This window comes from Alternaria dauci, chromosome 1, assembly GCF_042100115.1.
Source record: "Alternaria dauci strain A2016 chromosome 1, whole genome shotgun sequence".
In the NCBI taxonomy this organism is placed as follows: domain Eukaryota; kingdom Fungi; phylum Ascomycota; class Dothideomycetes; order Pleosporales; family Pleosporaceae; genus Alternaria; species Alternaria dauci.
The window spans coordinates 1,923,726-1,950,073 of record NC_091272.1 but is presented as its reverse complement, the minus strand read 5'-3'; the positions used below and the strand labels follow the sequence as shown (position 1 = coordinate 1,950,073).

Genomic DNA, 26,348 nt, shown 5'->3' with positions numbered 1-26,348 from the left:
TAAAGCTCTACAGCAACAGCCGTCACCATGACCGAGGTATCCTCTACGCGCCTGTACCTTGGCAACCTTCCTCGCAATGCCACCAAGGCAGATGTGGAGGGCCACTTCGGGACGCATGGCACTGGCGAGATCACTGAGATCAAGCTCATGAACGGATTTGGCTTCATCGAGTACAAGGACGCAATGGACGCTCGTGATGTCGTCCCTGGTAAGTTCAACTACGCGCCAATCTATTGAATTTACGCTAACCTTCATGCAGCATTCCGTACGTGACTTGTCGTGTCCAGAGTTCTGAAATTACGTTCTAACTGACTGATTCAAGATGGTTCCGACTTCATGGGCGAGCGCCTCATCGTCCAGTTCGCTCGCGGCTCGCGCGCCCGTAACGAGAACTTCACTCCCCACGAGCGCGTCCCCCCGCGTCCTAGGCGCACACCATACCGGATGAGAATAGCAAATCTTCCTGTGGAGACCAGCTGGCAGGTCAGACTCCCCGATCCTTGGATTCCTTCAGTTGCCTGTTAGCGCCAGTATACCGTTCCTGGACCAGTAATGGCCTTTGTTCTCGCTTGCTTCCCGTTCTACGTTCTGGATTTGGGCCTCGCTTAACTTCGAATATATAGGACCTCAAAGACTTTGCCCGCCAGTCTGGATTGGACGTCGTCTACTCCGAAGTTGGCCGCGAGCGCGACGGCACTGGGTACGTGGGTAGAACTGCAGCAAGTCACATGTGCTAATCCACTACAGATTTGTCGAGTATGAGACGGCCGCTGATCTGAAGACCGCAGTGGAGAAGCTGGACGGCCGTGAGTTCAAGGGACAGGAAGTCACCTGTGTCCAAGACGTCTCTGACCCTCCCCCACCTCCACCTTTCAAGCCGCGCGCTCCTTACGGTGGCCCTGGTGGTCCTGATGACCGGGGCCGTGATAGATACCGATCCCGCTCTCCCATGGGCCGTCGCGGTGGCGGATACCCGCCCGCGCCCTACGATGATTACTACGACCGTCGCGGGCCCCCTCGTGGCTACAGCCCTCGTCGTGATGACTATCGTCGACGCACACCTCCTCGCGAGTTTTACGACAGGCGTGAAGGCGGTTATGGACGTTCACCGCCCCGTGGTCGCATGCCTGATGAGTATGGCCCACCGCGTGCGCGTTACCCTGACGATCCTTATGATGCTAGGGCCCGACCTCCTCCCCGCGGTTACGATGACCCATACATGAACGGTCATGGACGCCCTTACGAAGGAGGCCGACCACCGTCCCCACGTGGTGCCCGTCCCCGTAGCCCCGGAGGCCGTCCGCCTTACGACGCTGCAGCGGCTGACTACCCACCACGTGGCCGCTACTAGACAGACGTCAGAAGTAGGTTCAAGTCTATGTGTATTCTGTTCAGAGGACATGCTGACAGTGACTAGGTAGGCGTGCTTACCCTTGAAGACTACTCACCTCTCAGAATATCTACCTTTAAGACTATTCTACCCGTGGATATGTATTATGCGATGACGGAGCCCAAATACAGACGGAGGACCAAGTGTGCTGCATGAACCCAATGTGACTGCTTATGTGTTTCCTGTTTCCTGGTTTCTTGGATGTTCCATGTGTTTGTTATTTCAGTACGATTTCCTTCTTGGTTCACCGGCTGTCATGACAGGGCAATTCCCTTCATGTTGGCTTTCCTACTGTTCTTTCGGCTGCACGGGGCTGCTTAATTTTCTGTAACATCAAAAAGTCCTTTCAGTACACGTGGACATATTCTATCTGATTGTGTGCAGTTTATGGATTATCATGTACTCTATCCGTGGCTCTGCTTGCAGACTGACCGCTATGAACACGAATCAATGTACTCCATACATGACCACTCTTTATTTGGCACTGTCTTTCCTGTTAACGACCATCGGGTTTGTTCTTCGAGTACAATATTCGTTTGCTTACTTTGTCAGAAAATCCTTCCTAGGGGATTGCTTTGGTCTCGAAGAGAACCGCTGACAATGCGAACTTGCTGTGTTGCTGCCCAACACCTTGTTACTGTCATCGCAGGAACTCATCCGTTTCGATGGTCAGGCCAGCCTGTGTTCCTGAGATACTCTCAATATCACATTGTCATCCACACGAAGACTACAATATTTCCTGCATCTCTAGGCAATCACATTATACTGGCACTACATTAACCAAGGCTAGACCAATTCTGTCAGCCAAACGGACTTCACGGCCAGTCATAGAGTAGGAGCAAGCCCATGCAGCTGCATTCTACATTCCTCTTCCAAAAATAGTAAGTTGTACCTCATCTGCACATGTCAAAGCTGCAAAAGAGTATACTAGAGAATCTATATCTGTGGAAGCACAAACAAAATGACTGGTGCAACATGGGAAGTCAGACATATACACTCGGCACTGGACCGATGTGCCAATAGAGCATCGCGATGAACACGGGGAGCGTGCAGCGGAGTGCAATATTGGAAGTGAAGACGCTCTTGAGACGGACAGGGAGGACTAGGAAAATCTGATGTCATGTTTGGGTTTTAGCATATGACAATATCGATGTTGATAGAAATCACAGCAATAGTAATCAGTGCATAAAACAACTGAACCGATAAGGTGCATCTCTTAATCTAAATCCAAGAGGGAATAGAAAAATACAACGAATGTGCCATTTTTCAACAGAAACTTGCCTATCATCAATGCAGAGTATTTTGAGCAATTCGTACCGACGTAATGCTGCACCTATACAATTTTTTTCGTTGCATCGCCGATAACGCCCTCACCACAGAATTGGAAGCAAACACCTATATAGCTGGATGCCAAAACGATTGTGGAATTAAAACAACCTTTCCTAAGAGACTCATGCATGTGACCTAAAAGTACCTACGAAGGACGCCATTTAACGCCAGATCCAGAATATTTCGTAGATTAGAGACGATGATGATTCTTTCAGCTCACATCCCAGTCGTAGAGATCATATCCCAGTCATCGTCGTCGTCGCTGGTGTAGTCGGTGCCGCTCGCAGCTAGGATGTCGAGAACAGGAGTCGGAAGCATCTCAGGACTGGACATCGGTTCGTCAATCGTAGCCAGGGTGTGCGGTTTGGGTCGAGAGACTAATGTAAAACCCTGGTCTTCCTCCAAGGCGTCATCATCAGGTGTTGATTGCGTAGCAGCTGGATTGAACAAAGCGGGCGCTGAAAAGCTAGTAGTTGTTCCAGAGAGCTTCGACGTAGAATCGTCTTCGGAGCGACCAGAGTGAGTATCCATGGACTGCAGATCGACGTTTGTTTCTGCGAAGGTGACTCTCCGCTCGGCCTTGGGCCGATGCACAAAGGTTGTAATAGCTGAATCGACCATGTTATCCTGACTCGCCTCCTCATGGGTCTTGTACGGAGTGGCAGCCAAGTGATCGCCATGAGAGTAGTACGATTCGCGTGGAGTGTTTGTAGAATCGCCACAAATCATCTCTTGTGGTAGGTCTCTTGAGGCAAGGAGGGTGGGGCGAGCGCAAGGCTGAGTCCGAAGGGTGTCAAGGCTAAAACGTACAATGTCCAGTGCGCCTATCGAAGTTAGCCTGAGTATTTCTGATAGTTACAGCAAACCTTACATTCATCCTCGAAATTGCGCCCCATGTTTGTGCAACAGAGGTCCTGACGAAAGTCTGGAATGTCGGCTGCAACCTTGAGGAACTCGGCCTCCTGTCCGAGTTTATGCGTCAGGAAAGTTGAGATGCAGTAGTTGAGGATTGTGCCAACAAGAGCGTGTTGTCGACGGGCCTTCTGGCTCGCGTAATGTCGGTACACGAAACGTATAGTCTCGAATAAGTCTTGTGGAGGAGCGGGTAGAGAGCAGGCGAAGTCAATCTGGATCGCGATATTGCCATGCGCAAGGAGCTGTAGCTCTGGAACATCAAAGTCTTCAGCGATCTTGTAGGTTTCGACATGCGGAAGAAGCAGTATTGGCCCATACTCTGCTTGTGGAGGGAGGTAGCTACCGGTGTAGCAGTAACGGAGAAGCGATATGATGGCATATTCGGACGGAGCTTCAAGGCTAGCTTGTAAGCGACTCTGGAAACCGTACTCGAATGCATGGTACAGCAGAGGGCACTTGTCCAAAAACTTGAAGGGGCAGATGCGATCCGAGATCTCGCGAACCTCTCCGTTGGGAAGAACTACCTTCAGTGTCGCATTGCTCTGGCCTCGCTCGAGGTGTGCGTCTAGGAAAGAGAGGTCGTCCATGTTGATTGTGAATGGAAGGGCCCAAGAGCGCGCAAAAGGCTCGAGATCCAGCACTAACTTGTCATATGCTGTACAGCTTTTCAGTTAGTCTCAGTCGTCCGGATGAAGCAACGAGGCTGCTGGCAAGGCGTAGCAGTGAGGGCAGCCCTAGCTTGTCGTCGTAGGCAACTCAGGATTGGTGCGATAAAGCAGAGTGGTGTAGAAGGGTGTGTTTAAAGTCTGAAAGCATTCTATGGAGAGGAGGATGCTACCTGAGTGTCTGACAAGACTCAAGACTCGAGGTGGGTAAGGCCAGGCAGCCGTCTGCGTGAGCAGGGCCAAGCGCCCGTACTGTGGGAGGCCGCCGGTCAACGGTCAATGTAATAAAGACGAAGCAATACCAAGATCTGCTTGATCCCCACTCAAATCAGTGGATAAAACTGTGTCCGAATAACAAGTGGTATGGCAACGGAGGGGCATAGCTTCTTAGGAGCTGTCTCCCTGGAGGGGTGGGCGTGCTGCTGCCAGTATGCCGGACATGGCTAATTGGCTTCGCAAAGCTAACGCCAGGTTGCCACCCAATCAGGGTAACAATGATTGTACCGCCTCACATAAGGCTGAGATGTCAGCTGCATCTAATGTTCAGTGGTTCATGTTTAGTGGTTGGTGTTGGATCGGTGATGGTGAGGCCGGTGCCGAGCTGGGGAAAGCTTCAGCCACGACCCACTTCGGTCCGCATCGCGGCGGCTTGATGATGATGACGGCCGATCTCTCCACCAAACGTAAACATCACCCACCTTTGTCATTGGAATTCGGAGTCGTGGGTGGGCGACTAGCGTCAATCCAATTGTAATTATTCGGTGCATCACCAGACGCTCTGCACTCCTCACGCGACCATTATCCCCAGCTTCATCTTTCTTCCAGTGCACATATCCGCTGCGCCCCGCCATGGGATTTCTCTCTATTCTACCGGCGAACTTGGCCGTGGTAGAAACGTGGATCACGCGCATATTCGTGAGTATAAAATGGCGCCTTCAACCAGGTTCTGTCTTCTCACAGTAGAATAGCTCTTTCTCGGCCTCGTGGCCATCGGCCCATGGGCAGCGCTGCTCGTCTACGACCTACTCCTCTACTGCTGTCGCGCCGGCGCACACGAGATACCTTTCATCGGCGGACGCGCTCGCGGCAAAGCGAGACCTCGTGCCCCAAGTCTCACGGAGCGGCCGAGCGGTCGCCGTCGGAAGTTTAGTATTGCCTCTCGAGGTATAGACAGGCCGGTGCTGAGTACAGGGGGCATGGAGGCCGACTCTCAGGATGCCCGGCATCGTCGTATAACAGAAGAGCAGACGACGCATTCTTCGTGAGTGCGTGATTGGAGATGAACGTACAATCGAACCTCGGCTGGCGGACTCCTGCCGGGTTGCTGTGAACGAGAGCTGGATCTTTGGGCGTGTCTGTGGATACAGGTGATTCAAGGTTTCAGAATCTCAGATGCTCGGGCCCTGACATAGAATCTCACCCGCAGAATGGTAAACGTCGAGGTACAATCACCACAGTAGAAGTCGTTCGAGCACTAAAGGACCCGTTGCGCCCCTGTTACGACAAACTAAGATGCACGAGGATCCGTATGGTCACGCGAGCGACTGGGCCACGGTGGCCCAATCCCGTCAGACTGCCTTGGACATGCCATTGAGCGTCCCCGAAGGCCAACACGTTGCTCACGTCAGCTCTATGGTTTGTGCAATGAGATTGTGCACTCTCGGTAGGCACGATCGCGCATTCCATGCTGCTATCCCTCGCTTCTGGAAAGATTGTTAGGGGCGCATATTGCTATCTGTTTCATGTGATGACCAGCACCAATCGCATGAGACCATATTTCCAACGTCGTGCAAGCATCTAGACAGGCTATCTAGTCCATCGGGGAGGCGCATTGAAGATTAAGCGTAGCTTAGTGCGGTCTGGGTCGCGCCTTCTCTCAATAAACCTTCAGTTCACACCCACCTCCCATCAATGTTACAACTACACCACGACTTCACCATTTATCAAACAAGATTTTCCCATTTGACGACTCTAATATAACGCCTGTCACTATCTGCTGCCCAGCATGGCCAATCCCACTACTGCCAAACCTGCGACACCGAAAGCGATCAATGGCGCGGGTGTCAAGAAGGCTGCTCCCAAGGGCCGTCGCGTTGGCAAGAAGAACAACAATGCGAGGGTTGCCATGGCAAATATGCAAACATACTGTAAGCCTGTCACGTTTGACGCGTTTTGACGCGTTATTTGAACGTGTTATTCGAGGCGCAATAACATTACAACCATGAGAGGCTGGCACCTGCTAACGAGGAGTAACAGTCAAGGCCCACCGTGACGAGTACAAGGACCTGTCTTTCAAGGAGCAACAGCAAGAGCTCGGCAAGATGGTATGTTACTCGACCGAGCTTAGGACATGACCATGCAACGACGAGTGACTTGGCTAATGTTTGGCAGTGGAAGGCTTCACCAGAGAACCCAAAGAACAATGCCCCATGAGCTTGCCCACTGACTTTGACTCTCTTTGGGTGTCTCCGATCCACCTTGATCGGCCATGTCTTTTCGATGGGTTAATATGGGTTGGCAGCATGCGGGTGGAGTTCGGGATGATGGGTGGGAACAATCACGGCGCACATGATTACAGTTACGATACGCTTTAACGGCAATATGGAAGAAATTGACGCATCTCGTTATTGTCATAATTGCATGCATTGACTGCGTTGTTCCTGCAGCTTTAGTGACACAACATGTCTAGGCTAATTGCCAGGCAATCGTACCGACCATGGTTCACAGCGTCAGTAGTTTCCCGGAGTCTACTCAGGTACACTACTGTACTATTCCATGGAGCTGCCAGGGATGGTCATGTGTTAGCAAAGGTTGTGATTGCACAACTGAGGCTGCTTGTAAGCTCTTGGTAAGCTGGCGCTGCGAGCTGCCCCGCATCCCAGGTACCGAAAGCCCCCCCCCCGACACCATTACCTCCGCCTCGTGAACTCTCTGCCGGCGCCTGCAACTCTACGCTTTCCAGCTATTCGACCTATAAGCTTTCCGGCTTGGTCAGCGGCACGCTTCTGGGGTGGATCCGATGGAGGTCTCTCGTGTTAAGCTATGCGGCTGCTTCCCGTTCGTCAAGGTTACGGCTAACTGCAGCTGAACGATCCTTTGGACCGTTCCGAGAGCGTTGTTTCATTTCTCAACTGTAGCACATCGTTACCGCTGTTACTCTCTATCTCTGTTGCTCTTTGTGCCTCTACACATCCCTACTACCTGGCCGTCTCGTCGCACATCATGACATCATCCAAGGGCGCAGATGCCTCTACGGTTCCCGTCCTCAAGGACCTCACCATCGAAAACATCACTGAAAATGTACATCGAATAAATTCGCAATGCAGCGATCCACGTCTCAAGTACGTCATGGAACGTCTGGTTTCGCACCTGCACGACTTCGCGCGCGAGACGCGATTGAGCTTCGATGAGTGGATGGCAGGCATCCAATTCCTCACCCAAGTTGGGCAGATATGTACCGACGTCCGACAAGTATGCTCCCCATCTCCTCTCGCCTATAGAAAACCAGAAATACTGACTTGTTGTAGGAGTTCATTCTCCTCTCAGACATTGTCGGTCTCTCCCTCCTCGTGGACTCCATCGACCACCCAAAACCGCCCTCTTCAACCGAAGGCACAGTGCTCGGCCCCTTCCACACGCATGACGCGCCATCCGACTCAAACGGCACCTCAATCTCGGCCGATCCCAACGGCGAGCCCCTACTCGTCCTCTGTACCGTCAAGACCACGACCGGCGAGCCTGTACCAGACGTCAAGGTGGATGTGTGGGAGACAGATTCTCAGGGCAAATACGACGTGCAGTATGAGGACAGGGGTAGTAAAGCAGATGGCCGTGCCGTCATAAGGAGCGACAAAGATGGTGTATTTTGGTTCAAGGGTATTGTACCCGTGCCGTACCCGATTCCTAATGATGGGCCTGTCGGCAAGTTGCTTGAGAAACTAGGGAGGCACTGCTGGCGACCAAGTCATATGCACTTCATGTTCGAGAAGGAGGGTTTTGATAACCTCGTTACGTAAGTCTTCTTGCTGCCCCTTTGTTTACACGTGCTGATCGATGTGTAGGGCGTTATATGTCCGTGGTTCTGACTACGAGACATCCGATGCCGTCTTTGGTGTCAAAGAGTCTCTCATTGTCAGCTTAGATACCGTGACAGCAGAACAGGCTAAGAAATATGATGCTAAAGAGGGGTCAAAACTGCTCAAGTACGACTTCGTACTTGTCACAGACGAGGAAACGAAGCAGTTGCGACACGACGAAGCGGTCAAGGCGATGAAGATGTTAGGAAGAGAGGGCATGATGATTGTCAATGGACTACCCGTCCCAGAGGTCGACTAGTCTGTAAATCGATGTTGCACGTTTAATAAACATCAAGACATTCCACCATTTGCATCGGGTTGTGAACGCGTGTGTTGAGTATCATAACTAAGGGGTAGTCGATTCATGAACAAGTAAAAACAGGCTTAGACAAGCCTTGACGATTTGAGTCAGAGAAAATGTAACCAGAGACAGTGGTACCAACCACCCTATGCAAATGCTTCAAAGGAAAAGAAGAAGAAGAAAACATTCATATCATGCACCAACAACGCGCCCTCGCTTTAACTGGTAACTCTCCTCACCCACAAGGCACTGCCGTTGGAGTTTGGATCGTCCCTCTCCCTCTTCTTCCACGCGCGATGGAGCTTAAGCCCAATGTCATGCTCCTCGGCGCGAATCTCATCCAACTCTTCCTGAAACGCCTTCTTCCTCTCTTCTGCCGCCCTGGCCTTTTTGAAGTCGGTGACTAGCGGGTTTGTCGGCGCAGCGTTGTTCAAGTCCTTTAGCAGACGGTACACATTGTTACGGCGGATGCGCAGGTCTTCTTGTTGCGATTCCAGGTAGGCAATGTGGTCAATGGCACTGAGGGCGCTGGGAGGATGGGGCAGTGCCTTCTTCGAGGAGTTGGAAAAAGTGGATGAGGCGTAAGGAGAAGTTGGGTTACGGGCGTAGACTTTGGCCATGCTGGGCGCGTTGGCGCTTTCTGCCGAGGGCACTGGGCGGCGTCGATTCAAAATTGACGACGCGGCTGATATGGGTTCTGTTACGACGCGCTTCGCAGCCGGTGGTGAAGGTGGTGGTGAGTGTTGGGCGGTTGTCCCGCTGTTGTAGGTAGTCCACGAGAATCGACTGATGGGTGCTTGCTTGTCCCTCTCCGAAGGCGGGGTCGTGTTCCGTAAGCTGGGGTATAGCGTCTGTTCTACTGGTGTCACAGTGGCCGGGGACTGGTTCAGTTGTGTGCGCGTTGTTGGAGTAATAGGGCTCGGATACGAAGTTGTAATTCCCAAGCCTTGAGGTGAGGTGGGAGCATTCTTTCCTACTTTAAGCGGAGCAATCGGCTTAATGCTATCGTTGTAGCGCATCTCGTTGTCGCGCGGATCCTTGGGCGCCATTTCGGTTGTTACAAATTGAGTATCAGGCAGTTTGGTATCGAAGATGATTGCGGCCGCAAGCGCGTTTGATACCTCCTGGTCCGTGCTCGGTGAGACTGTCTTTCGTGGTATCTGTAGTGGTTTGTCTGCAGGCTGGTATTTCAGCGGAGGTGCGATTTCTGATCGTCCCGTAGCTCGGCTCCACGGCTCCACGGGTGGTGGTGAGCGCTTCGACCCGAAGCGGCCAACGCGCTCTCCGAAGCTTGTGTTCTTTTTCTGAGGCCCACTGACTGACACCTGATACCCCATAGGCCTGCTGTCTGATGACGCCACACCTTTCGCATAAGACACGGGATCAACTGACGCGGCCTTTCCTGCACTATTGGGCTCGCCTGAATACTCGTCCCACTTCACTTTCGAGTTTGGTGCAAGCTTGCCTTCCCAAAACTTCTGCTTTGGTCCTGGCTCTGCGTCGCCATTTCTAACCACGGATGGTGCTCTGCGTAGAACAGGAATGTGGCTACCCGCGCGGGGATTGTCTTCGAGCTTCTTGCGGTCTTCTTCCATGGGTGATACGTCGCGCATCGAGCGGAATCTTCGAGGTAGAAAAGAGGAAGAGTACTGTTCTGGTTCGGGAGAGCTAGGAGGCGAGATGTCTTCGTATGCAGAGGGCGATGTGGCTGTGGGGTTGTCGTTGTTGTAGCAGAGAGTGTCTTGTGAGTAAATAGACGAAGCTGTTGGTACTTCTGACGACCTATAGTGGGGAGGCTCGTGATGAGACGAGAAACTACCAGACAATCAGCGACGACGCGGGCATTGAGGATTCCAGTACTTACTGCGAGAGCGGGGGGAGCGCATAATTGTGGTGACTGCCATTTTGGAGGTCGGTCACTTTGGGATTGCGATTCAGTTGATCCTCGTCATAAGTGGTTTCAAGAAGTACGGGATTGCCTATTCGTGCATGCCTCTCCTTATCTCGAACGGCACCCTGTAATCGTTTCCACATTATTAAGGATTCTGCATGAAACAAAGATTAGCCCGAATTGATAGAGGTAAAGGTATACATGAGCATCACGAAGTAGGCAAAGCGACATGCTCAGTGGCCGAGGGCTACTTATTGCGACGGAGCCTCTCCTATTCTCAGCGGCCTTCAGAGTACATTGCATGATTTGTTCGGTGCTTTTTGAAACCCGTTGACATCGCGAGACTTGGCAAGGTCCCAGATCTGGTGGAGGCAGCTGTGGGTGCGGGCGATAGGCGAGAAATATGGTCCGCCGATCAGAGGTGTGGGCGGCGAATACCATGGGATGCCCCTACAGCAAGGCAGATAGGACGTGCGATGTGCTCCAGTACTGTTGGCGAGTTTGAGAAAGGCGAGAATACCGACTCTTGCTAGGCCATGCATAATTCTTCGTCTCGAGGAACACGATCTGGAAACCAGCACGAGCGGATGCCGATGGTCGATGTCGATAATGCAAGTACCAAGTGCAAAGAGCTGGAGACAATATAAGGAATATACGTACAGGATATTATTATGCGTAAAGCGGACTTGTTGACGGGGTAGTTGATTGTTGATAGTGGATGTTGACGCTCAGATTCAACAAAGAAACAGTATGTATGTAGATTGAAGCCTCGGATCCTTCGTCAGGCGTGGATCCGAGGGCGTAATCTTGGTAAATGAAGGAGGGCGATCAAGTCGACGTCGAGAGGTAATGGTGTCAGCTCACTCTAGGAAGACCAGACCAGCACAGCACAACAACCAAGTAGGAACTGCGCCTCGACCAAAGCGCCAGCGGCACGATATCGCACCGGTGCCGCAAGTCTTTGTCTACAAGCAGCGGTTCGACGGCAGCGAATTGCTCTCTGACAATTGTTTGGATGCGCCCAAGGCGACAAGTGCAGCGTAGGCGAATCAGCGCATCCCAAGGGGGCGGAAATGAATCGCTGTCGCGCGTTTCAGGGCCTCGTTTCAAAGGGTGAGGCGCAGGGATGAGTTGGTGGAGCAGCGCGAAAGGTCGTGTTGCGCGCAGGTAGGCGCGTGCTTGGGACTGTGAAGTGGAGGTGAAGAGGGAGTGAAAGTATCTTAAGATTGCATGGCGACTCTCCGGTGAAAGAGAGAGTAGGCAGGTGGTTGCGCAAGGTGGCTATGTCTCACGTGCGCCCAGGTTGTGAGGTCAAGTGCAGTACAATACACCCACCCCCCTTTCACGACCGGCTGGCGATGCGAATCCATTGCTTGCACAACTAAAATCGAATGTCTGCAATATGTGGCTTGCAGGTTTGTGATAGTGGTGGCGGTGGCGCGCGGCGGCGGAAGTCCGTCGTGCATGTCTGGTTGCCGGTAGTGTTGAGCATTCGGAGTTGTTGCATCATCGTCAGCAATTAAGCTCCCCGCGCCGTCTAAACTCTACCACCCACCACGACAGCACCGTCGATTGTCACTCACGTAGCACATCTTTGACTTGCCGTTCTCGCCATGGCCGATGGTTAGTTCTGCCAACTGTGGGCGTGAATAAAGGTCAAACTAACGGCAACAGCACTTCCTTCACCTCTTCCGGAGCCCTCGGCAACCCACGTGTAAGCAAACATCATGAGCTCCCCAGCAAGCACTCGCCTCGACTCACAGAACCGCAGCGCCTCCATCTTCACGCCGATAAACATCCTCCTCCTCTCCCTCTTCGGCCTTCTCGTCTATCTCCGCCTCAAACCAGCCGCCCCGCAAACCCTCCCACGCGCTCCGCCGCCAACCGTCTTCCGCACCTTCACCCCGCCCTCGCTTTTTCCCTACAATGGCCTGAACAACATGCCCGTCTATCTCGCCGTTCGCGGCCGCGTCTTTGACGTCACTTCCGGCCGCAACTTCTATGGCCCGGGTGGCCCTTATGCAAACTTCGCTGGCCGCGATGCGTCGAGAGGCCTGGCCTGCGGCAGTTTTGATGAGGACATGTTGACCAAGGATCTCGACGGCCCACTCGACACTCTGGAGAACCTGGATGCTGAGCAGCTCGATGCCTTGAGGGGTTGGGAAGAGAGATTCGAGGAGAAGTACCTTGTTGTGGGCAAGCTGGTGCCTGTAGGTCACCCGGAAGCTGAGGACGCCAAAGCATAAACACACCGACGGCGACGTTGCGTAATACATACCATGGCTCAGATGAGGAAGCAAAAAAGGCTTCGTGGATTCGAGGAATAAGTGTGTAGGAGATGATGACACGGAGGCAACCAAGTCTACTACAAGTCTGTACCGAGTTAGACAGTTTCAGACGCAGCATCGAGACAGGATATCATGTAGAAGTAAGCATTGGAGAATCAACTCAAGACTGCGACATCATCGTGAAATGACAGCAAGGCATGGCTTCGTTCCAATAGCCCTCGACTGCGCATTCCAGGATTGTCTACCAAGACAGTCAACCTCAGAAACTAGTCCAGTGTCAAGGGAACGTGCAAGACCACATCGTTGTGACCTGCCCCGTTGCTAGTACGGCATCTTAGCGTAACCGCTCCAATGCGGGGTTAGCTTTAATAGGCAACTAAATCCCATTTGTTTCGACAACTGATAGCATTGCTGTCGCGATTGGAGCGTCTGAAGCGTCTACCACTTCATGTCTTCTTTCTTAGATGACACGACGACGACTTGTCAACTCGACGCCCTACGTGCGCAACATATACATTGACGTTGAACATAATTCATACACGGCCATCCTACATGATACATCTGAACAGGCCGTCGAAGTCATCATGGATCAACTTGACGTTACCAACAGTCCGCTGCCATGGATCCTTCTGCTATTGGGAGCAATCGCATATGTCTACTCCCAAAGAGCTCGTCTACAGAATAGCATCCGTGTACGTTCACTTGTCCACTGATCTTCCATACCATCATGTTGACGCAACCTCTAAATCAGCAGTCACGATATCCATCGTCGTCAGCACCTGTCAAAAACAGATCCGAGGCCGTATACTCGGAATCCGCATACGAAGATATCGCCCCTCTTTTAAACTTCCATCTGGATACAGAGCAACCTCTCAAGCTTCGCCCTTTCAAACCAAAATACCACATGACAATGGGTATAGTCTCTACCACCTACCAAGATTATGAGTGTGCACTAACGGTGATACCGTACTAGCGCTCGAGAACACTACCCTGAATGATCTAATTGCAATGGACAATACGCACCGCGAACGGCTACAAATCCGTAAGGAACTAATCGAGAAGGAACGATACGAAGTCCTCGCATGTAACCCAGAGGCCGCCCCGGCTATCTTGGAACTCTACGAATGGCTTACAAGAACATATCTGCCCCGCCGCTTTCCAAGTCTTTACACCGTCACAGAATCAAGAACGCATCTGCGAAACCACGTCACAGATGGCCTGATCCCACTGCACATGACAAATGGTGAAGAAGCCTTGGAAATCCTAGGCTCCAATATCGACACGGAATTCTTACTACTCACCTCCTCTTCCAAATCTCCCAATACTTCATCGTTCGCTACCACTGCCCAGACCAAATACGTACTAACCGCCTTTATAAACTGTTTCCCGAGCGGCTTCAACACACGCTCCAAGCTCAATCAGCTTCTCGCCGCCATACATAACCCTGTCCCTGGCTATGCCGCCAAGCTAGAAAAAAGCATGGATCGCTTCTTTGCCAACCTGCCCGTGGGCAAGATTGTCAAGCGGAGCAACTGGAGCATCAGTACGAATGGACAGTTGTTCTGCTTGGAGGGCAACCACATGACTGAGGAGGATCTGGCTCTCAAGCAGAAAATGGAAGCCGAAGAGGAGATTGACTTGGACAAGACAGTGTTGAGGTGTGAAAGGCAGACATTACATCGTTTACCAAAGACTGGTGCGCTGGTCTTTGCTTTCAAGGTAATGTAATCTTGGCTAACTTTGAGGGCTTCGGATTGAGTTCATTTTCGCATGAGAGTCCACTGACGACGTTTAGACGTATCAATACCCGTTATGCGAACTGAGAGATGAAGGGAGTGGAGAGGTGCTTGCGGAAGCTATTGATGGGTTGGGCCTCGGCAGTGTTCCTAGCATTACAGTCTACAAGCGTCAAATCATCTGGGGTGATAAAGTGAAAGCGTTTCTAAAGGGAGAGATTGACGCCTGAAATGCAGCATGATTCTAATGCAAATTCATGACTCGGAATCGTCTGTGGCGCGTGATCTCGATGTCATCTATAATCTAAAAGTGTACATGTGAAGACGTGCTTCGGTATTCCACCCCATGATACATCTGTTGCTAACTATGTCACATAACTCAGTAAGCCGAACGGGAAGTGCTTGCTCTCCGATACGGGTAATACCGCTCCCCCATCCCAATAGTCGTCGACCTCAGCGTAAAGAGAGAACACGCTTGAGAGCTGTAGACAAACAGCGTCGCAAGGCTGGCGCCCGGTCCTACGGCAAGGAAAATGAATCCCACTCACTTCGAGAATCAGGTTTCTTTGCTGCTGTTTAATGCAACTAGCGTCCTCGATTCCAGAAACCAGTCCGATGAATGCCTGGTAACTCCCTGTGTTAATTCCCCATACTCCGGATCCCACACGGATACCCAGGCGCCCTCCTCGAAGACAGCCCATTACCTCATGCTGAAAGTAAAGAAACAGAACAACGCCAAAAGTCAATAGAACAGCAACGCTAAAAATTTCAATTCGCTGTGCTTACCGGCGAACACCAGGTGTACCGACTGGGGTACCACGCTTCATCATGGGCGGCTTGACGACAGCAGACTTTGTAGTTGGGGCAGTCTTGGGCGCAGGGGTCTTGTTAGCAAAGAACTTGTGTGCAAGAGCTTCCTTTGGTGATATGCGCTTCTCGACGTTCATGTGTAGGCTTGCACTCAACAGATCCGCTAGATCGTTCAACTCGCCGACGGTTGGTCCTCCACTGGATATGTTTCGGGCGGCGTCGTGGACTCTAGTCTTCATATCGCGGCTGACCTTCTTCTGCTGCTCGATCTTGCGAATAGAAAGCTGCGAAAATTTAGCTCCATCTCTCAAAAGAATAGCGAAGCGTACCTTGTTGTACTGATCAACTTCACGGCTAATAAACTTCAGTGGGGGTCCCAGCTCAAAGTTGTCCAGAATGTTGTTCACGAGGCCCTTCTTGAGTAGTTTCTCGCTCGGCCATCCCAAGCAATCCATAAAGGATTTGATCATCTGGTTGTTCGATCGTCCAGTGAAGAGGATTTTACCAGTCCATAGCTCATATATGGTGCAACCTACAGCCCACATGTCTACGGGATAGCCAACGTCCATACCGAGTATGATCTCAGGTGCACGGTAGAACCGACTGACAAGGTACTCGGTGCGCTCGATAACGTCTCGTTTGTCGACCGCGGTACCAAAATCGGCGAGCTTTATCGTCTTCTTGTCAGCAGAGACCAAGACATTGTCGGGCTTCAGATCGAGGTGAATGACCTGACAATTCTGCAAGTGTTGGAGACCAAGGAACATCTGACGCGCATAGATACGCACAGCCGGAAGCGTGAGACCATGACCGTTAGTTTCTTCCTTGAGCAAGTCCCGCAAGTTCTTTGACATGTGCTCAAACACAATACACAAATGCCCCTTGTGGTCGAACGATCCCAGCAAGCGAATAATGTGGCGCTTATCTTGCGGATCTGCGTCGTTGACTTTGCGCAGAAAGTCCATTTCCTTCTGACTGGCCCTTCTCATCAAGTCGTTCCTGCGGATCATCTTGATGGCGACAATTCTTGAATGTGTGTTCCCGTTGTCAGTATTGATCTCCTCAGCCTGTGCGACATTGGCGAAAACACCACGCCCAAGACCCTTGATCATGCGATAACGTCCACCATCCACCAGCTCGTTGCTAATTAGCTTATAGTATCCTTCGGGATCGTCCCAGTTATCGAGCATCTTCTCGTCGAGTACAGTGCCTTTCGCAGCGACAGCCTCCTCAGTTGCAACATCTTCCTCCTCGTCTTCGTCGTCCGAAGCGAACATGTCGAATTCCTTTTTCTGTTTCTTGACAGGCGCTACCTTCTCAGCTGGAAGGGTAGAAAGGGCTTTCGGGTCGGTCTCGCGGTACGCATCTGAGGATACTTCGGCGTTCTGGTTCTTCTTGGCCGCTCGGTCACGGTCGTCCAACATATCCTGTAGCGGATCGTAATCCGCCGCCGATGGACTCGCTGCGGCAGGACTGTTACCGGCGCTGAGCCCCCCTTGCTTGTCGACTATCATGACGTCTGGAGAGGCGGGTACGGAGTCGAGGTCGCCGTTGCGAGGCGACGCAAATGGTGAGATGGGGCTGTCTGCGTAGGCTGCTGGAGAAGCAACATTAGGCGTCGTCGCTTCGGACGCGTTAGTAAGGACGGCCTGCTGAAGAAGGCTCTCCCTCGACTTTTTTTGCTCAGCAGCTGCGCGTATAGCAGCCCAGCGTCGACGCTTCTCTTCACGTGATTCTTGGGTAGGGACTTTTTCTTCGACGGGAGCTGGGGTGTAATCAGTAGTATCGTCGACAGACGTCCTGTTGCAGAGTCAGCCTTGAACGGGGTTAACTGACAGCTGGTGCACCTACATCTCAACATCCTCCGCCACGCTTGCCTGTTTTTCTTGGGAATTGGACTCTTCAGACGGTTTCGGTCTGTTCTGTTGCTGCGTCTGGCGAGTCTTCTCACGCTGTTGGTCACCGTAATGCGAGTTCTGGAGTGGCTTATCGATTGGCAGAGGCTCTCGAAAGTCTGGGACAGGATTGGGATTCTCGACCTCGGCGTACGATATAGGCTTCGCGTGCGGTCGGTCTGGCACACCCTTCTGCTCCTTCACAAAACTGGCCTGGTGAGGTCCCAGGGCTCGTCGAGAATCACCTTGTCTGCCATGATCAGCATGGTATCGCTTGTCAGGGCGACTGCGTGGCGGAGAGGCCTTGCGCTTGTAGCCCCTTGAATCACTCCCAGCGTGATCAGCTCGGCTTCGTCGGTAAGGCGATGGCGATCGGTCGACGGCGCGGCTCCTCCGATATGGCGACGGAGATCGTGATGGCGTGCGCTTGCGGCGGTATGGCGACGGAGAGCGACTCAAGGCGCGGTAATTATCATAAGCACCATCCAGTCCCAAGGACCTGTTTGAGCCGTTAATCGCAGGTTCGTTGCGCGAGTTGACTGTGTTTGCCTTGTGTCGGGTATCCAAGATCTCGCCCTCTGAGGCAGAGCTTGAGCGAGACTTTGTCATGTTGGCTCTTGTTGTAGTGCTGTGCGACGCTATCTTGCTTTAGAGAATAGATTCTGGGCGTCAGCTTGCTTCTTGTTGACGACAAGATTGAGTGTCTCTATCACTGACTGTGTAGCAGAGAAGAAGAGACAGGCGCGATCACAGCGATGCGGCTAGCAGGAACGCGCTGGTGAGTGAGGAATTCGTCGTCGTGTTGTCGCGATTGGCTTCGCGATACAGCGGGGAAAGTGCAAATGAAGTCAGAGCTTTTGCTGTTACCTAAGCGGTTCACGTGATCTGCGGTGCGTGGCCTTTTCGACCAGGATACTATAGGTAGGCATGTTCACTGTGACCACTTCCACGCCAGCCTTGATGTGCTCCAATGATCACCGCAGTACACCAGGAACGACCTTTGAAGAGAATCGATCCGGAGCTTCTGCGAGCTGCCTCGACGTTGCTTGCCAAGTTCTTACCTACCTGTTTCAACGCGCTGCCAGGGTCCTACGCTGAGCTGTATGCAAATCGATAGCTGAACGAAGCCGCTGGCATGCATGCGCACAGAGGGTCCCATCGGAGTTGGCTGGCAAAATATTTAACACGAATACCATTCAGCGCCAAGACCATTCAGTCAATGTGACACAAAAAAAGTCGAACTCAACTTGCCTCATTGCGTAGACTCGACACCGCTGCGAGATCCAGGTATATTGAAACAGCATCTGATGAGAGACTAGCAAAATCAAAAGAGCGCTAATGCCTCACCGTCCTTTTTCTGCGACTTTGGCCGTGCAAGAAACACGAGCTATGTGGTCTGATTCTCATGATTAATGCTGATTTCCAAACCCAGATATCATGACTCTCTTGACCGGATCTGCACAGAAGAAACTGTTGCGTGACGGGTTCATTGTGTCACGCCTCGGGCTCAACAGTACCTATCTAGGCCTGAATGTGTGGAACTGATTGCGTCGGCGATATCCTCCCGAACGGATACCCATCCTTCATACCCACATCTACCGAGGCTCTTCGACCCTTGATTGTATGCACCAGGTTAAGCACTTGGTTGTTTACGCCTCCCTCCGTCTAGCTTCACGCACTCGAAGATCTTCCGCATCTAAGATTCGCGAGCCGATCCATGTAACAGTAACATGTCGGTTACAGCCCAGCAGGGCAGTGCAATGCTAGTGGCATGTCAATCTTCCTGTGTCCGCAGAAGTATGTCACTGATGATCACCGTAAACAGTACAGATGCATGCTGAATTTGCCTCGCAACTGTCTAAGCGATTGGGCCCCAAATGCCCCTTGGGTAGAGGTGCAGCAGATTACTGAGCACTTTCCACAATTTGGGGCGTATTGGTATCAAAAAGCACGGTCCGCATCATGTTGCAGCGGTGAGCAGTAGGCTCCGTCTCTGTAGCCAACTTCCAAACTACGAAATCGGAGTGTATCCTATTGAAACACGGGCCATATGTTTGGCGGTCACAAGAAACACATTGTACACCTGGTCTCCGAAACTAGGAGGTAAACATGGATGTTCGAGAATGCAGCGTAATGGCGAAGCTCAGATGAGATAAACTTTGCACTACATCGAAGCGAAGGTCAAAACCCTCGCAATATGCAGGGACATGGTATCTAGCAGAGTCTATTCATTCTAAGAGGTGGAACGGATCCGTCAAATAAGGCCCGTATCCAAAGGGTGCCTCATCTAGTGGCTTTGCTAGCCACGTTTTCAGCATTCCTCTGTGCCAACAACCTGTGTTTCTCACCGAGGATCTTCAGTGGTTAGACGACCCTGTGACTGAGCTAGGCGAGCAGGCGAACCAGTCATATTCAGCGGAGTCGCCTCCGCATTCGCGAGGATACGAAACGGTAGGGACCCTGATATAGCGTTTGCCAGACTACTGGGTCGAGATAGAGAACCGACAACAGGGGACTGCGAGAAAACCAGGTCTGGACCTCGATCTATAGCCTCCAACACATTCGTCTTCTACGCCTCTTCGACGCTTGCAAAACAAGCATTCGTAGTTTGCGGCGCATACGCACTTGTATCCCAACTTGACGAACGATCCATCGATGTCCTACGTCATCAGCCGGCCAAACCCGGCCACACCAGAGGGGTACCATGGCACACCTAATAACGAAGTTTGTCCTGAACTCCTGAACTCCAATCTATGCCAAGATAATTCTTCGGTTCCAAGCCTCTTTGTCAATAGTGCATAGTAATAGGTAAACATTAGAGATGCACAATCCCTGAAGACTGTAAGAGTGAGATAACTGTGCAGCTTAAGGCGTACGCCTCAGATTTCACGTGGATTGAGGCATTGCCGAATCTTGATGATTCTCGGCCTGCCCGGTCTAATACTAATCCACTGAATGGCATGTCACTGAACGGGTAGCATTACAGCAACCACCTTGGTAGTCTTGCTGAGTCCTCTGAGACATTGAAGCCACGATATCTAGCGCATGTCTGTACGTAGCCGCAAAATCTGCGAATTTGAGCTGGCTGTTTGCGTGTCCGTAGCTCAAGGTTATAGATGGAATGTGAAGGAGCCAAATCTCGGTGAGGACGTCGGCTTTGCCACGTTATGTCAAACATGGTAGGCGCCTCCGTCTCCGTTTTCGAGCAAAGCAGAATTTCTGCCCAAGCAGAATTTCTGCCCGGGCAGAAGAAAGCATTTGAACGCCAGTCCAAAACCACGACGGCAACGACTCAAATCTGTGAACATGAGGTGGGAGCATCCCGAACCCGCATCGTGATAGTAAGCTCGAGTCTAGCTTCTGTTCTTAGAGGCATGAAGCACGTGGGTGTCCCTAGTACGGATGAATGCTCGGTGAAATGGCGTTACCTAAGTCATAGATGCGATCGGAGGCCCAATCACACATGGCTAGAGCAATGGACTAGAGAAGCGTTGGTGAAGATTTCCCCGTACCTGTGTCTTCTGGCCAGACGCTAGACGAAAAGCCTCGTGTTCCGTCCTAGGGTAGAAATGCCATCTTGGGCCAAGTTTGGGCCGACTTCAGATAATTGTTTGATGACAATTAAAAGGCGTCAGGAACAAGCTTGAAGAGGGGCACTACAATAGCATCAACGCAAACGGCGACCTGTAAAGGTTGACAAAGACGATGGTGTCGGAAGTTTCAGACTTGACGCTATATCGCCATGTAGTCTGGTTACGGTGTATTCGAGTATCGAGTATCTAGACTTAGTGAAGAGAAGATCTCGGGTGTTGTTTACTCCTGTACATACTGAGTGGAGCCGCAGCCGCAGCCGAAGAAGAAGCATCACGCCTGCCAGGTTGATTGATTACTTCGCTTTGTAAGAGTAACTCTATCCGTCTCTGACACAACGTGGGAGGAACAAGCGCATCGATGTGAATTTCTCTATCAAGCGCATGGCATGGCTCGTTGATAGTGCTATGCACTCTAATGCGCGTGCGGGAGAGTGTTCCTGCCCAGCTGCGTAACTATTGACCCTGTGGAAGCCCCTTGGCCGTGTTGGCCTTAGCCTCCGGACGTCCTGAGGGTCTCACATGAAGCGGACATTGGCAAACTTTAAAACTACGTCACATACGACTATGCTCAATGGTCTAAACACACTGCGTTTTTCTCCCGGCGGATCCTGGCCAGGCGCTTCGACGCGGCAACGCATCCAGCGGGCTCTGATGGTTATCGGTCCGATTAGATGTTACCACTCCGGCTTGGGCCAAGAGGAGCGTGCTGCATACATTCTACGTGTCCCTAGCGAAATACCAGCAAGCGTCCAGGTTAGATTGAGCTCATCCAGCATGCTAAGCCAAGGGGGCCTGGAACTTGGTTGAAAGTTGATTCGAGGACGATCTGCCGCACGTCACTGCACCAGTGAGGATGCAAAGTGATGATCGGCAGGCGTGATCTAACTGTACCTATGTTTACTCCCAAGAAAAAGGGTCCGATTGTCCGATTCCACATACCAACCTTGATCGTGCATACGACGCGTTGGAGGCGACTGAGCAGATTAAACTACTTTCGCGATCGCGACTCGTACAAGACGAAGAGACTATGCCATGGAATCATGGGGTAACATGCCCGCGTTCGGTATCGCATGCCTTTGCAAGCACCTTGTAGGAGCGGCCGTTCTAGCCTAGTCTAACAGTGCCGTCCGCTAACCCGATTTCCCCGCGGTCGTCGCTGTGTGGTGCGCTAAAACACTAGATCCAGCTGCATCCGAAAGCTGGTGTTTAGATGGGCGACGCTTTTGAAACTTCGTCCCAGCTCTATGTGCGTGTCAGCAGTTCCGCATAGGAGTTCGCCGGGCACTAATGAACCTCAGGCTCAGTGCTCTAGTAAAGGATATACAAAGTTAATGCCCGATATGCATTGCGGATCTTTCATATGAATTTTGCAGAAGCAAATCCTTCCCTCCACCACCTTACTCCGACATAGCTCCTTTTGTTGATAACTCCGCCTTGAGATATGCTCGCATTCATGCCGGCACAATCATCGAACTCGTCTCCGGGTATGTCGGCAACATGACCAGCTCTTGATCTCCCACTAACATACACCTCAGGATTGAACTACTGGTATGGCAGTGGCAGCTTGCCTGACACCTTAGAAGGACTTCCGCAAGGTAGCGCAAGTCCCCGCTTGATGCGTCGTGCCTCAGAGGCCGTTGGACAAGCCCAAGGGATCCAAATGTGAGTATGTCGGTCTTCGCAGACTATCCCCACCATCATACGCACGACAGCAATCGATTTCCCTTCCCTGGACCGGACAGGACACATCTCGCGCCCGCCTGTCATCCTGCGACGATTCGGCAAACTACGCAACCGACACCTGGAGTGTGACAGATGGCCTTCCAGTACGACGAGCGATGGCGTTTGCTGCAAACCTGCGGACGGCTCCAACTCACATCATCGACCACAGAGACAGAGAGCATGTATCGAAGTACCGGTACGATCCGGACATGCCAAGAAATATACGGCAATCGTGAGGGATTGCCCAAGACGTAGTCGTCCCAGGAAAGGATCGGCATTTCGTCTTACGTTGGCCCGTGGCTGTGCGATTCGGCAAGTTCTACTGGCGACGGAGAATAAGCCCCTCCATTTAGGGTCTCCTGATTATCATGGCGGTAATTTCAGAGACCTGCCCGTTGTGGCGTCAAGATGACCCGTGCATTGCCACCCTCCCAAGGTTGTCCTTCGGCATTGTTCTCTGGGCTGCCAAATTTGGGCTTCAGGCTCGGGGTCCAGTCCAAACCACCATCGAAGGCGCGCATATCGATGCATGTTTTACGCAACAAGACGCGCAAACCGGATGCGCAACTGCCAGGATGCATCCGGACTTGAAACTGCAATTTTCACAACTTCGGCCTGGATTTCGCTAACGATTGATCAGCCAGGAGCCCTCTGAATGGGACGAAAGCCAAGTGCCCCTCCACCTCGATACCAACCAAACGAATCTTGTGATTCGCCCATTGGCAGCGTCCGCCGCTGCAAATCACAAAGCCCCGCTGGCACCCAAGCAGGGACTTGGGGGCGCCCGTGCAAACGCTCGAGGACAGCATCAGTCTCCGATTGCTGGCACCTATGCGTTACGAACTCCTCGTGGCAAGATCACATCTATAGCATGTGAGAGCTGCAGAAAACGTAAATCCAAGGTACATATCCACTTCATCGATGTTGGACCGAGTGCACTAACAGGTGCTCCAGTGTGATGGCGTGAGGCCCAAATGCAACACCTGCCAATCCAAAAATCTCACCTGCGTCTACGATGTGGCAGAAGATGGGAAAACAACAACCCAACTGCGGGCCCACGTCAGGCGATTGGCCAAGGAGCTGGATGATATGAAGTCTGTCGTGTCGCTGCTGGCAATGGCACCAGATCGCGTGTCGGCAGCGAATTGGGCGTCCGAGCTCGAGAAGAATGGATTCGCACATTATTCCGCCGAAGAAGTCAAGAAAGCACTTTCGGTAGGTTTGCTTCCGCCTACGGCTGGGATACCGCTGAGCGAGAAGCAGGAGTCTTTGGGTCCAACACCAGCACTCCCAGACGCCGATTCGTTTGGAACTCCGAGTAGCAGCGAGCCGTTTGCTGGTCACACGCATCCTATGGGGGGCTCCTCGTATGGTAGTTCCTCTCGAGAAGAAAGGTGAGATCGACCTAGTCAAAATGTCCAGAAACATCATCTAACGTCGCTTGAGCAGAGAACAAAGCCAGTCCTCGCTAGCCTATTCGCACGACAATGCCGTTGATGTTGCCGTGACCGCGAACCCATCCCCCCTCAGCCTCGAGGCTGCAGCGAATGCCCTGAACAAGTTCGGGTTCGATTGCGCATTTTACCGGAGGACGAAACGAGATCTACTTGCGAATGGGTGGAGTGAGGTACAGATATTTGGAAGGTCGGAGATCGATGTGGACACTCTTTTACTGGGTTTCCTGGATCCGCAGGATGCGCAGCCAGTCTCGACATGGTGTTCCAGAACAGTAAACAAGCTGCTTCCGGCGTCTCCTCTTCCTGTCAGACTCGCGTCCACATGGCTTTTGACCAAATTGATGCGGGTAAGTCCATCGTTCCGGAGGTATCGAGTCGCAGCTAATGTATCTACAGTACCTCATCTGGCCAAGTGTTGAGAACATGAACGCCAATCCGGAATGGTTGTTGCCTCCAGTAGGGAAACAAGAGACATCGCCATATGATCTGCTAATCGATCTGGTTCCCTGGTATGTGTCCAGACTCTTTCTTCAAAATAGGCTTCCTACTAACAGTTTCGCAGGCCCCAAGTTCGCCAGCTACTATATCAACATCCCCAGGAATATCCAGTCGCTCATATCGTCGGCCTGATTGGTGTTACGTGGCCATACGCGGACGATGCGTGCCATTACTGGGATATTGAATCAGGGTACACCCGCATGACGCCGCTGTTTGAGAGTACCATCGCCGATCTGAACAACTGGACAGTCGACCCAAAGGTTCTTGAGATGATGCCTCAACTAGAGGGGCACATTCCAGTAAAGCCGGTAGCATAATATAGTTGTAGAGTCTCGGGCCATGAGGTTTGTAATTCTGGAGTTTGGTTCAATGTGGGGGGTTGTCGGGAAGACCTTTTTTTTGCATTTGGTGGTCATGATTGGTGTGCCTATCGTTTAGTTTTGGGCGTTGGTCATCTAGCAGGGCGGCTGTCAGTAAAATCCGCATTTGGTAATTAGTTCCTTTGATCAACGATCCTAGAGCATGTTCTGGGTACAATAATTGGGGGAGGTAAAGGGACGACAGAACAAAAATGTAACATACTTCGATGCTGGCAACAAGTGCAAGATTGGTAAAATAGAACCAGACGCGTTCTAGGCAGCGCGAGGCTATCCATATAACAATCGTTCGAGTCCGCGGAAAGCAGTCCAGCCCCGAGCTCCACTACCGGCCTTCAGCTATGTGGCTCTCCTAGCCCTGCCGTATCCACTCTGATGTTTGTGATGCCAAGGCCGTACCGGATGAATCGTACCGGTGCGGCGATCGGTGGAACGTCTCGATTCTTTACAAAGGCGATCCCGCTAAGAACTTTACCATGGCCAATGGTGATCCTAATCGAGAACCTACTCGAGTCGGCGGACATTTCTGGTTGGATGAATTCTAACACTCGCAGCTGCTGCGCAGATATCTCGGGTTTCCAAACGGCTCTGAGTCGGTGTATATCCTCAGGACGACGATTATTTTCTGTACCTGAAAACGACGTATCTTGGTTGCAGCTCCGCACCTTGCTGATTCCGGTAATCTAGAGGGCACGCGTGGGGACTTCGGCTTCTGCCGTAGTTAAATGACCCACTCGCGACAGGTCGTTCTCCCGGGTGGGCGTTAGGAAGAGATATCCATCTTTTGATCGGTAAGGGCTTCTAGGGTGTTGTTGTATGGGCTGAGCAGGTGCATCGGTCAGGGGGCGACAGCTCTGGCCTTTTTGTGAAGTATGCTCTCCGCGGAAGCCGCAATGGCCGGGCCAAGTATCTTCCCGCCCTCCTGTCCTGACGTTGCAACCATTGTCCCACTATATTCTAGCTTGGACGAACCGATCTCCCGGAATTTAATTATCCCCGAATACATGTCTCCCGATATGGGCTGCGACATGCCATGCCGCCAGTGGAGATGAAGCTGCCCGCGGAACGAAGTGGTGTCGAACCAGCAGACAGGCATACCAACTTTGGCCACGTATTTCGTCGTGCCTATGTAATTCCTCACCAACGGCATTTTGTCCCGCTCCAACATGAGGCTGCACACGTGAAACGTTGCCTCTGGGAGGGGTGGAGCGGTTTGAGTATCTCGATACAAGAATCCGTATTCGGACTAGCATGTGTTCTGAATGCTAGATGCTTGAGCCACAACCAGATTTTGACCATTTCGCCTGCCAATCAGCATGTGGCGCTTCTGCACCGAGCATCATCCCGCATTAACGCGGTGGGGAATACCTATTCAGGCTGACGCGCATGCAACCACGAGAAGGGC

General features: G+C 52.0%; 9 protein-coding genes across 9 annotated transcripts; 7 read left to right on the top strand and 2 right to left on the bottom strand.

Moving 5' to 3' along the window:
• Nucleotides 1-27: 27 nt before the first annotated feature.
• ACET3X_000617 (uncharacterized protein) lies at nt 28-1,546 on the top strand (the record flags this gene model as incomplete). The annotated part of the gene is made up of 7 exons (XM_069447933.1): nt 28-208; nt 323-483; nt 624-700; nt 748-1,134; nt 1,183-1,226; nt 1,288-1,368; nt 1,422-1,546. 7 exons carry the CDS (start codon nt 28-30, stop codon nt 1,544-1,546), a joined length of 1,056 nt encoding a protein of 351 aa, XP_069310859.1.
• Nucleotides 1,547-2,935: 1,389 nt separating this feature from the next.
• On the bottom strand, nt 2,936-4,221 carry ACET3X_000616 (uncharacterized protein; the record flags this gene model as incomplete). Its single annotated transcript, XM_069447931.1, has 2 exons — nt 2,936-3,543; nt 3,591-4,221. The coding sequence occupies 2 exons, from the start codon at nt 4,219-4,221 to the stop codon at nt 2,936-2,938; spliced, it is 1,239 nt and encodes a 412-aa protein (XP_069310858.1).
• Nucleotides 4,222-5,148: 927 nt separating this feature from the next.
• Nucleotides 5,149-5,733, top strand: ACET3X_000615 (uncharacterized protein; the record flags this gene model as incomplete). The annotated part of the gene is made up of 4 exons (XM_069447930.1): nt 5,149-5,214; nt 5,268-5,560; nt 5,635-5,666; nt 5,726-5,733. The coding sequence occupies 4 exons, from the start codon at nt 5,149-5,151 to the stop codon at nt 5,731-5,733; spliced, it is 399 nt and encodes a 132-aa protein (XP_069310857.1).
• Nucleotides 5,734-6,304: 571 nt separating this feature from the next.
• On the top strand, nt 6,305-6,732 carry ACET3X_000614 (uncharacterized protein; the record flags this gene model as incomplete). Its single annotated transcript, XM_069447929.1, has 3 exons — nt 6,305-6,446; nt 6,556-6,623; nt 6,691-6,732. 3 exons carry the CDS (start codon nt 6,305-6,307, stop codon nt 6,730-6,732), a joined length of 252 nt encoding a protein of 83 aa, XP_069310856.1.
• A 789-nt stretch (nt 6,733-7,521) lies between these two features.
• ACET3X_000613 (uncharacterized protein) lies at nt 7,522-8,634 on the top strand (the record flags this gene model as incomplete). Its single annotated transcript, XM_069447928.1, has 3 exons — nt 7,522-7,770; nt 7,827-8,311; nt 8,361-8,634. The coding sequence occupies 3 exons, from the start codon at nt 7,522-7,524 to the stop codon at nt 8,632-8,634; spliced, it is 1,008 nt and encodes a 335-aa protein (XP_069310855.1).
• A 260-nt stretch (nt 8,635-8,894) lies between these two features.
• Nucleotides 8,895-10,710, bottom strand: ACET3X_000612 (uncharacterized protein; the record flags this gene model as incomplete). Its single annotated transcript, XM_069447927.1, has 2 exons — nt 8,895-10,491; nt 10,541-10,710. The coding sequence occupies 2 exons, from the start codon at nt 10,708-10,710 to the stop codon at nt 8,895-8,897; spliced, it is 1,767 nt and encodes a 588-aa protein (XP_069310854.1).
• Nucleotides 10,711-12,180: 1,470 nt separating this feature from the next.
• Nucleotides 12,181-12,813, top strand: ACET3X_000611 (uncharacterized protein; the record flags this gene model as incomplete). The annotated part of the gene is made up of 3 exons (XM_069447926.1): nt 12,181-12,190; nt 12,242-12,281; nt 12,339-12,813. 3 exons carry the CDS (start codon nt 12,181-12,183, stop codon nt 12,811-12,813), a joined length of 525 nt encoding a protein of 174 aa, XP_069310853.1.
• Nucleotides 12,814-13,439: 626 nt separating this feature from the next.
• On the top strand, nt 13,440-14,821 carry ACET3X_000610 (uncharacterized protein; the record flags this gene model as incomplete). The annotated part of the gene is made up of 4 exons (XM_069447925.1): nt 13,440-13,547; nt 13,607-13,769; nt 13,829-14,574; nt 14,651-14,821. 4 exons carry the CDS (start codon nt 13,440-13,442, stop codon nt 14,819-14,821), a joined length of 1,188 nt encoding a protein of 395 aa, XP_069310852.1.
• Nucleotides 14,822-21,750: 6,929 nt separating this feature from the next.
• ACET3X_000609 (uncharacterized protein) lies at nt 21,751-25,126 on the top strand. Its single transcript, XM_069447924.1, has 8 exons — nt 21,751-22,373; nt 22,425-22,551; nt 23,252-23,513; nt 23,566-23,826; nt 23,875-24,005; nt 24,061-24,415; nt 24,465-24,577; nt 24,631-25,126. The coding sequence occupies exons 1-8, from the start codon at nt 22,331-22,333 to the stop codon at nt 24,881-24,883; spliced, it is 1,545 nt and encodes a 514-aa protein (XP_069310851.1). The 5' UTR covers nt 21,751-22,330; the 3' UTR covers nt 24,884-25,126.
• The last annotated feature ends 1,222 nt before the right edge of the window (nt 25,127-26,348 follow it).